The following is a 13771-nucleotide window of genomic DNA, read 5'->3' on the forward strand; positions in this document are numbered from 1 at the left end:
GTTTTCTGCATCTTTCCTCAATTTTCTCTTCTGACCTTTAATCAGACATAACAATTCTTGGACATGAGAACCCTCGGTCCACAATGTTCTCCTTGAACTTCAGTAGAATATTTGATCTTCAAATCCTGATATATTACCAGCTGAGCCCATGGTCCTTCAGAAAAACCACACAGAAGTTGTTTGGTCTGTTGAGAAGTACCCAAAGGAATCCTTATTTATGCATTTTGACAGTGCTGCAAGATCCACTCATTCAGGATTTTTTATTTCTGTGGCCTGCATGAGTCACCAATGCCTCGGTACCCAAGTCAACATTCACTGCATGATCTTCACATCTAACTCAACTTTCCACATATTATTCCAAATGGATACAGATCCACACCACTGCAGAACTGTTCTCCTGAAGTTTTAGAAAGCTTAGCTCATCTCCTGTAAGCCTTCTGTTGAAGTCAAAATAGCTAATTGAGCTAGGCTTGAAAAACAAGGATTTATTAAAGATAAAACTGGTACAACAGGGAAAACTGTGGTTAGAATAAAGGAGGGCAGAAAAAAGAGCAGTACTAGAATTAAGTGTTTTCCTCACACCACTAAATTCTCTGCTTGTTATTCATAACCTATTCCCAACTTCGACTGTCATACTTAGGAATGCATATGCTGTATACCACAAACTTGGACAAAACAGGATATATTTCAGAGACAAAATTTGCTTTCAATTTAGGGAGTGGAACACATTAGTACATCAGCAAAAAGAAAAGAAGATTAAATTCAATGTTTTATTATCTGGTCTTAATATAAGTCTACTTTTTGCAGCAAACCGCCATGAGGCACAGGACAAATCAGCACAGTAAGAACAGTCCAGACAGAATCGAGTAAGTAAGTACTTAACTTGGGTTTTAAGCATGGAAAGGTCAATTATGAATCACTTAGCAATATGTTAAAGCCACCAACATTTTCAGAGCACAGACACAAACTCAATGAATAAAATCACCATAGCCTGATATCAACATCCCAAAGAAAACATTACATTTTGCAGTTCCAGATTCATGATCATTGAAATGATCACAGCTGGAATGAGCTCTATTTAAATTTCAAATTGAAATGGCTGAAGAATCAATTCTATACTTTCACAAAAAAAAAGGGAGAGATTTGAGAATCCTGGGATGTTCATTCAGTCAGTGAGTCACACATTCCATCACAATGCCAGGTTTGCAGGCAAGTTTGTTACTTCATGCTGATCCTATAAACTACTTAAGAACTGAGGCACAAACTATTAATATCTTTGAATAATTCTTTGCCACATGTCCTCAGACACTCTTGGATCAGACTGGGGAAATTAATTAGCCATCCTGAAGAGGTGGTTTTCAACAACCTCATTCATTTTATTGTGCACACTACTAAGAAGTGGCAGCTGTGCTGTGTTTTTCTGAAAGTTTTTCTAGTACATTCCTGGGATTTTGGTTAAGAGCAACTCCACCATGAAAATGGAACCTGCTAATGGCAGGTTACAGTAGCAAACAATTATCTTGTTCCATAAAAGAAGGATTTAGGTCATCATGTTAAAATGTGCAAAATGTAAATTGAACGCCAAGTTTAATTAGAACTACCCAGTAAAACAAAATTATCTTTAGCAATCACACTTCAGCAGACTCAACAGTAATCAAGTGGAAAATAACACAACTCCTAGAATCTGCAAATAAAAACAAATCCTCATAGTAAAAGTGCTAACACTGGGGAGTGTTACAGAGATATCCAAGAGGCCCCAGAGGGAATAAGCTCAGTGCAGCAGCTCCCAGATCAGGGATATGCTCCTGGACAAGGCAGTGAGGTCGAGCTGCCCTGCACTGTAATCCAGACAGGCTTCCAGGCTGTCACTCAAGAGCAGGAAACCTGTTACCTGACCAGAGGCAATTCAGGTATCAATGCAGCCGTAATAACAATGTGCACTTCAGCATGATGAGATAAGGGGAATTTCAATGTATCCATTATATCTGTAAATCAAGTAATCCTCTCATACACAGCAACCATTTAAGCACACACTTTCATTTAGTCTGTAACTGAAGGTGTAATAGTCATTGGAATGGACATTGAAGAGAACAGAGGTTATCCCAAAGAATTAAAAGCTATTTATTACTTCATGTTAATCTCTCTTCTTGCAGATATATTTAAGTTTCTTCTCTTTTTCACAACACTTAACCATATCCCTCACTGCTGCTTCTTGTTCAAAAAGTTACTTCTACACACTTTTTTATTTTAGCCTCCATAGTTAGTTTAGCAGTCGTCAAGTTTTATGCATTTCTCAAGACACATACTCAAACTTCACTATATCCCAAAGAACTGCAGATTGCAGCATCACAGCTTTGTCAGGAACACACAGGTGGTCGCTGTTGTCTGGATGAGTTATTGGAGGTCCTCCAGGAATCTGCTTTTGTTTGTTTTGTTATTTAAAAAAAACAAGACTCCACACCAGAAATGCCTGAGGCCACTTTCTAGAAATACCCATTTCACATCCTACCATAACTTCAACCTCCCAGTCCTCTGAGCAGTAAAAATCTGGTGCTTCCAGCTTTGTTGCCTGTCCTGTCTTCTTATGGTATTAGGCTAGTTGATTTGCCAAACTTAAATGTAAGCAGTGGTAGGTTTAGGAAACGATGCAAAGGATTAAATCAGCTCATGGAAGTGGGGAATTCTCAGTTAAACTATGGGAGATGAAATTACTTCAGAACAAATATTTTGAAGCCTCTCCTACAAATCTAAGTTTATCTTGCTAAAAACTTTATGCCTAGTGAATAAAAGAAATTGTACTTCACCTCAGAAATCTACTGGTGATTAGAAATGCTATGTGCACAGGCTGATAGAGAAGTCCTTTCTAAGCAAATGCACAGTTTGTCTAATTCCACTGGGTAGGAAGGTTAAAGAAAATGAGAATGAGCAAACACTATTCATATTAAGAAATTCTGTAGGCTTAATACAACTTGCTCTTTGTCTAACTAGTACTTTTTAACCCACTCCCTACCTTGAGGGAGGTAAATTTCTTTCAGCTGCGTGGGTCCTCCTCACCCATTAAACTGCACATTTGATTCACTTGTTCCCATGGAAGTTTCTGCCTTCTTGAGGAATTCTAAAAATTTGAGTGGATGTACGTGGGAAGAGTGCAGAATTCCTTCAATCCTTTAGATTCCTGTAGGCATCTCTGAAGCTAACATATGCTGGCTATATTAAAAAGGGAGACATCAAAGAAAGCAAACAGTAAAAAACTACTTTTTAATCTAGTCATCATAAAAATAGCTGACACTGTACTTGCTAGCATAACAAACTAGATACATTATTCCAGGAGAAATTTACATTTACCATAAAGTTGACACTGTTTTAAGTTGAGAAACGTAGACACTAATATCATGTCTCTTACAAAAACAGAAATAAGTCTTACATGGCTATTCAAACTATAAAAATAATCTTTCATATTTTAATAAAATAGAAGTCACCAGTATCTTTCAAATGCAGACTGGCAACACAGATCTCTTTTGCTAAGCAACAGTGCAGTATCACTTGGCATTGTCTGTTTCATTGGCACCCCTCAGAACTACTCTTTCTGTAAAAACCTTTATTCCTGAGGAAAATACCTTCAGGAGAATGCAAAATCCCTATGTAGAAAAATATGTAATGCAAATGGAGACCCCTTGCTTCTGTTTCTGTATCCTTTCTTTGTCCAGGAACTGTTGAAGGAGCAGAAACATTCACATTCTTCTTGGTACTTACTAGCCAAACCTCAGATTAAAAGAAAAAAAAAAAAGATACTTATGACTCCACAGACAGAAACTCCATAGCTTATTACATTACACACAAGTGAAGAAAAGTCCAGTCTGATTAAGGGAGTTCAATTCCTACATTCCCACTGATAACATCCATTTATATTATTATTTTTAGAGCACCAAGGGTCACCTAGTTTGCATTTCAAGCCCTGCCATTCAAACATGAAACAAAATCAGAGGTCAAACCCTTAATGTGGTAATTGGTGGCAAAACTGCAAGATCATAGTTAAAGGCTGTATTGTTTCTAAACAAATAATGAGGAAACAAGACTAGAACAAGAAACAAAACAAATGAGAAGTTGGGAACCAAAAGTTTCAGGAAGACAGACAAGGAAGAATTTTATGAAGATGCAGACTGTAAGATATATATGACTGCCTCCCCCATTACAGGGAGAGGAAATTTATGCCACTGCAAAGTTTATATAAGTAAAATTCCTGAACATTAAATCATACTTAGAGCAGGAAAGCAGCAGGGAGCAGAAGCCATGTAACCGATAATGAAGAAAGTCAGAAAGAACATAGAGCACAGAACAGACACTTTCCTGCGAACTCCAACTACCAAAGCATGATTTGCCTTCACATATTTCATTAATCTCAGAAGTGAGAATGTGAAGTTCCAGCTGAGGCTTCTCCTACATTCAGATGATTTACAGAGTTCTCTTGCCCCTCCTCAACGTGCATTTCCTGTTATACAGTAAAACCCACACTCATTCTTGTACTCTTGCCTTCCCTGAGGGCACCCCCTCCATTTCATTTACCTTAACAAAAATGACCTACCTGCACCTCTGTGAAACTTACAAAAAAATCAGACAGAAAAAAAATTTACAAACCACTAGGAAGGATAAGGATCAGCCAAAACTTGGTTATATAAGCTTTGCTTCCACAGGAAACCAGGCTAAGAGTTTACTAGTCCACCAATTTGTCAAGGAAACAAAAAGGACTGAAAACATTTGACTTCTTGTAGGTTGTTTAACAACTGAAGACACAACACATACTTGGAAGTGTGAGAAAAGTATGAATAAGATTAGATCACAAACCAACAGAAAACACCCAGAGTTTATTCAACTTCTACATTAGGAGCAGTTCTACAGTGTAAGAGTACTCAAGGATTGCAGGCTCCTTGTACACTAATCATGTAACTCCAGTGAGTATCTCTCTTTTAAGGATGTCTGCCTCATTAGTGCAGTTAGATGAGAGAGTTCAGCCTCTCCACTACAGCAGCACCCAGGCTGGTTCAAGCCTCTTTGAGTAGCAGATGGAACCAAGTATTTGACTGGGCACTGAGGCAGATGAGGAGTGATCACATAAATCCATTTGCTACACGAGTTGCAGTGACACTCAGGAAGAGTGGGAATACAGAAAAACCTTTCTAATTAGCACTGCAGTGAACTTGTAGATAGAAACTGAACCAAGACAATGCCACAGCCTTGAAGCTTTTGCCTCAGCAAAAGACACACAAGGAACCAATAATTACTAGCGTGCAGTGAATTTTCTAGACATGGAAACCATTTAAAAGCAGGAGGAAAATCCAAATATGCTGCTGACACACTCTGCAAATCCCCAAATCTGAGAAGATACTAGACATACCAATGTATTACCCAACTTTTATTACACAGACAGGTACACAACCCTTGGCAAACAGCTGAAGTGGGATAATTGTTCCCAGTTATTTCCTCTAGAACTTTATGGGCAGAGCATGTGAGTGCGCAGCCACTTTGATGCAAAGTCCAGAAGCTTAGCTGGAACTGTCAGAGAAGACTATTCAGGCTAAGCTGTTGGACTTTGTACAAAAGCAGCTGGAAGTACTTGCACACTTTTCTTTCTGCCAGGAGCACTACGAGTTTGCAAGTTGACAACTGGAGTAGAAGGAACCTAAATCATCACGGCAAGTTGTGTCAGCATGTGTCAAGCTCCCAAAGACAATCATTAACTTGTTTGGAGATCAAAATAATTACAGGTAAATTAGATGTACACCTCTGCTCTGATGTAACAGCTCCCAGACAATCTTCCTGAACAGCAAGGATTCACTGAAGCAGGACGTTGCCCTTGTGTGCTTTTCTCAGTGACAAGAGAAGGCGAATGAGGACAGAATGCAGCTTTCCAACCCTGCCGTGTACCTGAGGAGTGTTCAGCCATCACACAGGTGTCTGCTGTTCCCGAGCACTCGCCCTGCCCAGCCACCAGCACACTTCCCAGAAGGTTAATGAATTAAGCCTCAGCACACCCGGCAGCTTAGCATCACCCTATTAAGGACGAGCCCTGAGGCACCGAGGGGAAGGATAACCAAACGCAGGCCACAAATCCACACAGGATCAGGGCCCGGGATCCTGCCTGTCAATGCATTAAGTTTCCCTAGTGACACGGAATGACTCCAGCGGCATACACGGGGCGGCGGGGGCAGGAGACAAGGAGGAAGCCGAGGAGCCGAGAGGCCCCGCGGAGGGGGAGGGGGCGCTGGGCTCCGCACGGAGCGCAGCCCGCACCGCCCAGGCCGCGGCTCCCGCACCCCGGGCCCATCCCGGGGGCTGCGCGCACATCCCTCCCTCCTCCCTCCCTCCCTCCTCCGCCCGCGCCGCCGCCGCCTCCTACCTTGGCCACGTAGTCCTTCACCTCGTCCAAGTCTCCGTTTTTGAGAGCCCACATGAACTCCTTGTCGGACATCGCGGCCGCCGGGCGGGGGGACGCGGGCGCTGAGCGGCGAGGGGCCGGCGGCAGCACCGGGAGCGCGGGCGGCGGCGCGGGCGGGCGGCGGGAGCCCCTCCCCGGCTGCCGGGCGGGGCGGGGCGGGGCCGGGCTCGGCGCGGCGCGGGAAGGCGCGCGGGCAGCGCGGGGCGGGGCCGGGCCGGGCACGAGGCAGCGCGGGCGGTCCCGCCGGGGCGAGGAGCGGCTTCACTCGCGCGCGGCCGCGCTTCCGCTTCCGGTTCCCGTGCCCGGCCCCCCGCTCCGCCGCGACGCCCACGCGGGACGGCGGCACACGGGGCGCAGAGCGCATGCGCGCGCCGCCGGCGTCCCCGCGTTGCTCCGGATACCATGGGGGGAAAAGGGAGAGCGAGCAGGGAGAGCTGCGCATGCGCCCTGAGACCCGCCCGGGCCCCGCTGTTGCCATGGAGACGCGGCCTAGGCCGGGACCGCCCGGACCGAACCGTGCCGAGCTGGGCCGGGACTCGGGACCCGCCCTCACAGTCTGTGCCTGCTGCGGGAACCACGTGCCTGAATAGCTGTTCTGCAAACCCCGAGGCTCTAAGCTGCGGGTAATTATCATAATGCTTCCAAAGCAGCAGCGGGGAGACATGAAAGGAAGGACGTGGTGGTTAATTAATATGTTGGCACTCGGCGGTTGCATCTGTTTAACGAAGCCACATGTTTTGCCTACGAAACATGCAGCCTGCTGTGTGACTCAGGCTTGTCTGCCAGCAGGCAGCCGCTCTCCCTAATCCCCCCTGGCAAACAGCATCCCAAACACCCTCGGAGCTGGAGCTGCTCTGCAGTGCCTGTAGCCAGTGTGAATCACAGAGCAGTTTGGTTGGAAGAGACCTCTGGGATCATCCAGCCTGACCTGTAACCCAGCACCACCGTGCCTGCCAGACCATGGCACTGAGTGCCACATCCAGGCTTTCCTTGGACTCCTCCAGGTGACTGGAGATAGTATGAAAACGTGAAAAACGCCAATCACTTGTTATTAAAATTTTAAAAGTTTAATAGTCTTAAAATGGTTATAAAAATAGTAACACAATTAGAGTAATAACAATTTGGACAAATTGAATTAAGACAATATGAGACAATAAAAACAAAGAGTTATGGATGCCTGGGTACCTTTTTCTAGGCAACAGAGCCTGAAAAGGGACACACGTTAACAAAGGATTAACCTTTAAAAACAATAGCCCATTGCATATTCATACATCTCATACATGATGCATAAATTCTATTCAAACACAGGATTCTGTCTGGTCAGTGTCAACTTCTTCCCTCTAATCCTAATAGCACCTTCGAGGCGGGAAGAAGTTCGTTTCTTCCGGTAAGAGGGCAATAAATTCTTTTTCTCTGAAAGATCTAGGTGTCCTGTGGCTGCTATCTCGCTGCAAGTCCTTTCTTTTAAACAAAGCATCTTACATAGCATAGTTTCTATTTTAATAATTTTTATAACCTAAAACTATATTTAACACAGTACTTAAAAAACTTAATACAGCATAACTTTCTAACACAACACATATAATATTCATTTTAATATTTGCAAAAAGCCAATCATAAAATACATGCATTTTTCACAAAAAACACATAGGTTAGGAAGAATTTCCTTACTGTGAGGGTTGTGAGTCACTGGGACGGTTGCCCAAGTGAGACACAACTGCTCACTTTGAAAATTTCAAAAGGTTTATTAAACCTTAACAAAAACACAACAAAAGGACTACATAAGGAAAAAGCTGCAGTGCTGAGAACTGCCTCTCGTGCACACCACATGGCTGGTTCATCTTCAAGATGGATGCTCAGTCTTTCAGCATCCATCCCTGCAACCCAATACCCCTGGGGTTGCATCAGCCAGCCCCAGCTGGGTCTGCCAGTCAGCTCTTCTTTGCCATTTATCAGTGGAGATGCTTTCTTGTCACTGGATTGGAGGTCAGGTGTTGCCATGCTGCCCCCTGAGCACCCCCAAGCTTTTCCATTCCCCCCTGCCCCATGCCAGGGACACCTGTGCAGCTTCTTTGTACCTGTCCTGGACAGCCCAGGCTGTCTGATGGCAGCAATACAGGGGGGAAAGGGAACTGTGGGGAGAGCAGAGGGCGTCTAAACTACAATAACATAACTGTACATCACTAAAGCTTTTCTTAATATTCACATGATAGTTATCCTTTAATTGTGAGAGCCAATCATCTTATTATCCATCTATAATGCCAAGGAAGTTAATAGATGTCCCATCCCTGGAAGTGTCAGGACCAAACTGGATAGGGCTTGAAGCAATGTGGTCTAATTTAAGTTGTCCCTGTTCATGGCACAGGGCTTGGAGCTAGATATATCTTTCAGGTCCTTCCAACCCAAACTATTCTATGATTCTATGAATCCATCGTTCTGTAAGAATGAGTTAAAGTGTAGGGAGACTGCCTTTTCTGGCCCAGTTACTCCCTTTGAGATAAAATACAACTCTCTGCTTACTATTTAAGCTTTGTTTTGAAGTCCTACCTTACTGCTAAAGTGTCCCAATTTGTTTTCATAAATAAATGGAATTTATTGTTGCAGTCTGTTATATACTGCTGGTATTCTATAATGTACCCACTTGTATAAATCATAAATACAGCACACAAACAGTCTAGAATAAAAGATAATCTAATTAATTCAGCTATCCACCTAAAAAGAATCAAACCAAGGCAACAAAACTCAAAGAACAAACAACATAAAAATCCAAGAAGGAGATTTGAATACATATTGGTCCCATTGCAGGTTTGATTTAAAAACACGAGTTTGATCTCATACTTGTTATACTCCCTTTGTGTAATCCTGAACAATTCATACCCAACAGCTGTTAGTTCAGCTACAACAGCCAAGCAGTAATATAAAATACCCTCATATAGAACTCAGTCTGTTGAGGAGAAAATAATAAAGGTGACAGATAGCAGCCTAGATAAAGTTGTGGAACTGACACAAGAGTGACAAGTGAAAATTGAACAATTGATTTTCTTTCTCTTTATTAGCCTGTATTTGTACTGAAGGAAGAGGGAGTGGAAAGGAAAAGGAAAGAAGAATTATTTTTTTCTTTCCCGAGGTCAAGTGAAGCTTGCAGACAGGGAAACTCAACAATTATTGACTGCATTCATTGTGGGACTTGAAGCAGGAGGGGAAGCAGCCAAAGTCAGACACACACCACCCATTCTTTGGTGCTTGTTCATGAATCCCAGTGAGGCTGGGCCTCAGAAAGTCACTTGGGGCCAGCCTTTGGTGGTGGGGAAGGGTGTCAGTCTATGGAAATGCCTTTTCCTTGGACACCGTATAGTAAACACATTTAGCAATTGCTAAGCAAGGGGCTGGCTCTGAAAACTAAACCAAGGGATGATTCAATGTTGACAAATACTCTCATCCAAATCAGAAGGTGAATAATGGTTTGGAAGTTTGACCCATAATACATAACCAGGCTGGACTTATTTATTAACACAGAGTACTAATCTCCTTTTGGCTATAGGTTTCCTTTATTTCATTATTATAATTTCCATTATTTCTTTCCCATCTGAGTGCTGCTGTAGGCACACAGGTGTGGTAATTAGGAGTGGGGCTGTGGCTGAGCCTCATCCCCAATGGGCTACAGCTGTGCAGGACAGGTGAGCAGCACTGAGGGCAATGGGTGCCCAGGGGCACTGACCAATCATCAGAGGGAACAGAGGGCACACAGGTGCAATGCATGAGCGTGAGGGGTATAAAAAGTTGGGTTAAGGAGCAACAAGGGTGGATACTTGCAGCCCTCTGAAGTAGTGTGGTGGTGCTCTGTATGGGTGAGTGCCTGAAGACTTCTGATGTGTTATGGTGATACTCTGTTTGGTAAGTCCCTAAAGATTTCTGAAATTGTATAGTGATACTCTTTGTATTGTGTCTATCTCAACTGTGACATACTGCACCTTTTACTTAAAGGAGTGTGCCTGTAAGTTGCTATTATGTTATTCTACTGTCCATAACTAAAGCAAGCTAAAGTCTTTGTGCCTTTGCACAAGGCAAGTTACCTTTTATTTCTATTACCTCATCTATGTTTTCAAGAGCAGGCCATAGGACATAGAGATAGAAGTTCAAGAAACTAATCTTATGATAATCTGTTATTTCTTTAAATTAAAATCGTAAGATTCTAGACACACAGAATAATTTAGGTTGGAAGGGACCCCTGGAGGTTATACCTGATCTAATCCCTGCTCAAAGCAGGGCTAGTTTAGATGTGGCTGCACAGGGCAACCAGTCAAGTTCTGAATATCTCAAAGTGTGATGAAACCACAGCTTTTTTCTGGGAGTTTATTCTGGTGTTTGACTGTTTTCAAAAAAACAAATAAAAAGTCCTTCTTTCTAGTTCCAATTTCACTGCTGTAACTTTATTTGGTACTCTTTGTACTATCTCTACCTATTCAAGAGTGTTTTTCTCTATCTTCCGTGTTCTTGTGGGATAGGTGAAGATAGCAGTGAGATCCCTCTACCCTAACCTTGTCATCTTAGGGCTAAACAAGGCAATTCCTATGAGCTTTTTGTCACAGGTCAATTGTTTAATCAGCTTATTATCTTGGTCATCTTCCAATGGACTCATCCAACATGCTGCTGTTGCTTTTACCCTGGAAGTGCAAACCTGGAAGCAGTACTCCATCTGCAGCACCACAAGAGATGACTAAAAAGGGTCAGTCCTTGATTTTCCTTTGGAGGCTGGATTTGCCTTCAAGCAAACCTTTGAAATGAAGGGTTAAGCATCAAGGTATCCAACCCTGCCATGCTGTGAGTGTCAACACATCTCTGTTCCAAAGCAGGGGCTGTTCAGCACAGCTGAGCATCGCAACCAGGAGAACTTAGCCTGAAGCTTTGCTGATGGGGCCAGAGCCTGAATAGGTTGCAGTTTGGGGTTTTTTCCACAACAGCTTGGGCTTTGCAGTGCTGACACAGGTGAAATCTTCTGCTAGTAAGCAAATGAGAGTTGCATGCATTAGGGGCTGATGCTAACAAAGAGGAAGTGTAGCAGCATCATTCCCCTCGCAGTACTTATTGTTAAAGCAATAAACAACTGACTACTAAAAGTGATACCGATGTGGTTTTTTTCTTAGCCAAATGAAAATAAATTATTATTATTGCATTTTCTCAGCTGCCTAAAGTAACACTGTAGGTGACATTGTAGACTTTTATGAGCACTTAGAAAACAGGAAAATTCCCAGCTCTTGATGGAAGAACTGAATAGCAAATTTCTGTCTTTTGTGGAAATGGTGGCCATTGAGGGAAAGAAAAACCACACCTATGAATGTATTTTTAGCCTAACTCAGAAGAAATCTTTGTGTGGAAGTTGTATTTGGAAAGTGAACATAAATGTCTAATTTAAATGTTGGGTGAAAGATGGACCAGAGAGATTGAGTAATACCAGAAGTAGGACAAAAACCAAGTAAATGTCTAAAAGTTTCAAGGAAGCTGCTTCATGATCTCTTGCTTGCTAGATCTGCAGTTTTCCACTCATGAACTATGTACTTCATTGTGTCTTATGGTTTCCTTACCCTTAATAGGAATTTTCTGTGACCCTTTTTTCCATGGTGGAGAGATCTTACAAGTGGGAAAGACATTGACTGCTGGCTTCCAAAATCTTGCTATTTTTGAAAGAGTTTCATATTTTAAGTGTATTAAGCACTATCTGAAACTCTACAGTGTGTATGCTCTGCATGGTACTGTAAGCTGTCATTGTTCTAGTAAACACAGAAGTTGTGATTACAAGATACAGAATAAATCTGCTTTAATCAAACCAACAGTTTTCAAGTTCAGAATGTCCAAATTAATCATACAGATTATACACAGGGGATTTAATATTTGAGCATTTGACAACAGTGATGAAAAATTTTTGCTCATAGTCCACTCAGTATCATATTTAAATTGGGACTACTGAGGTACTGCTCAGGGTTCCACCCTGAGATCTACATTTTCAGAGCTGTGTGGTGCTGCATTTGTGTAGGCTCATCACAGCTATACTGGTTGTTCTATAAGCATCAGAAGATAAGCCAAACCAAAGTCTGAAAATACTCCAATCAATCAGAACATTTTTTTAAAAAAACCCTAATTCAGTTGTGTGCTTGTGCTAATACTTTGAATATTTTGATTATTCCAATGTGTTTGATAAGCCAAGTATCTCCTTATAACTATAAGGGCAAAGACAGTAAACTCCTTATTTTCTTGGGTTTTGCCTTCTTCACTAGTGGTGCTTAACAAACAAGAAGCAATAGCAGTCACTCTTGCTTTGCCACGGGGAGACTCCATTGTCCCAGCTGTCATTTTTTATGCCTTTGTTTTCCCATCCATAATCCAATACTTTTCTACAATGGAGAGCCTTGAGAATCTCAGATGAAGAATGGAATATCAGTGAAAAATATTGCAACTATTGATGTGGTTTTTCCTGACAATCATATGCTGAGATGCAGAATAGACAAGTCTAAGGAATCAGTTACACTTATTATTACTTATCTTTAGAGAAGAATTGGAAAAAAATAGGATATTTTGTTGACACGTAGATTTCACAAATTGGAACGTATCCTGTTTTTTGAGACTTTTTTGTTTCAAAAATTAAATATGCTTGCAAACAGATCCAAGAAAGACCATAGCCACACTACAAATTCTTTTTTGTGGTACAGCTCTGAAAACATTTAATTATCTCCATTAATGAAAATGTTCTTGTTTCACAGGAGCTAATCATATTCTTATGTCACTTGTATTTCAGTTGTGTCTCCAGTTGGGTTTTTCCTGTAAAAATCTGACAGGTTATATAAACTGAAAATTTTGTGCTTGAGAACTCTCCAGTGTTTTTCAGCTAACCATAATTACTTAATGTCCATTTTTAATCAGCCTTTTCCTTACTTTGAAGCAGCAGCTGGGGTTTTTAATCTTTTTTTCCTTCCTTCCTCTCTTTCCATGTTTTTCTCTTGTCCATTTCCTGTTTAATACATGGGCTATCCCTTTATGCTAACAGAGGCAGAATTGTGGTAATGCTCTTACCATAATCTATGTAAGAGTTTGTGCCTCCTTTTGCAGAAGGGAATAGCTTTGAGTGGCTGTATATTCATCTTGCTGCATTGGTTGTATGGATTATGAAACAGTTTGCTCTGTTTGGAGTGCATCTCTGGTGCAGTACAGTCTGGAACAATGTTGTGTTGCAATGCTGCCCCTTCTATCTTTCCAAGGAATGTTTTTGCTGCATTTTCCATGGTCCTAGCAGGCAGTGGAAGGACTAAATGCAATCCTGAATTGAAATGGCTTAAAATTTTATCT

At 42.0% G+C, this 13771-nt stretch overlaps 1 protein-coding gene across 1 annotated transcript in view; it reads right to left on the bottom strand.

Annotated features, from left to right (window-relative positions):
• The window catches only part of MTPN (myotrophin), a 30324-nt gene extending 23790 nt beyond the window's left edge, over positions 1-6534 (bottom strand). The window contains exon 1 of the mRNA XM_058022946.1: positions 6395-6534. Coding sequence (XP_057878929.1) covers positions 6395-6466 — 72 coding nt within the window. The 5' untranslated portion in view covers positions 6467-6534. The remainder of the gene's footprint in view (positions 1-6394) is intronic.
• Positions 6535-13771: the final 7237 nt, after the last annotated feature.

This window comes from Melospiza georgiana, chromosome 4, assembly GCF_028018845.1.
Source record: "Melospiza georgiana isolate bMelGeo1 chromosome 4, bMelGeo1.pri, whole genome shotgun sequence".
NCBI classification, from domain to species: Eukaryota; Metazoa; Chordata; class Aves; order Passeriformes; family Passerellidae; genus Melospiza; species Melospiza georgiana.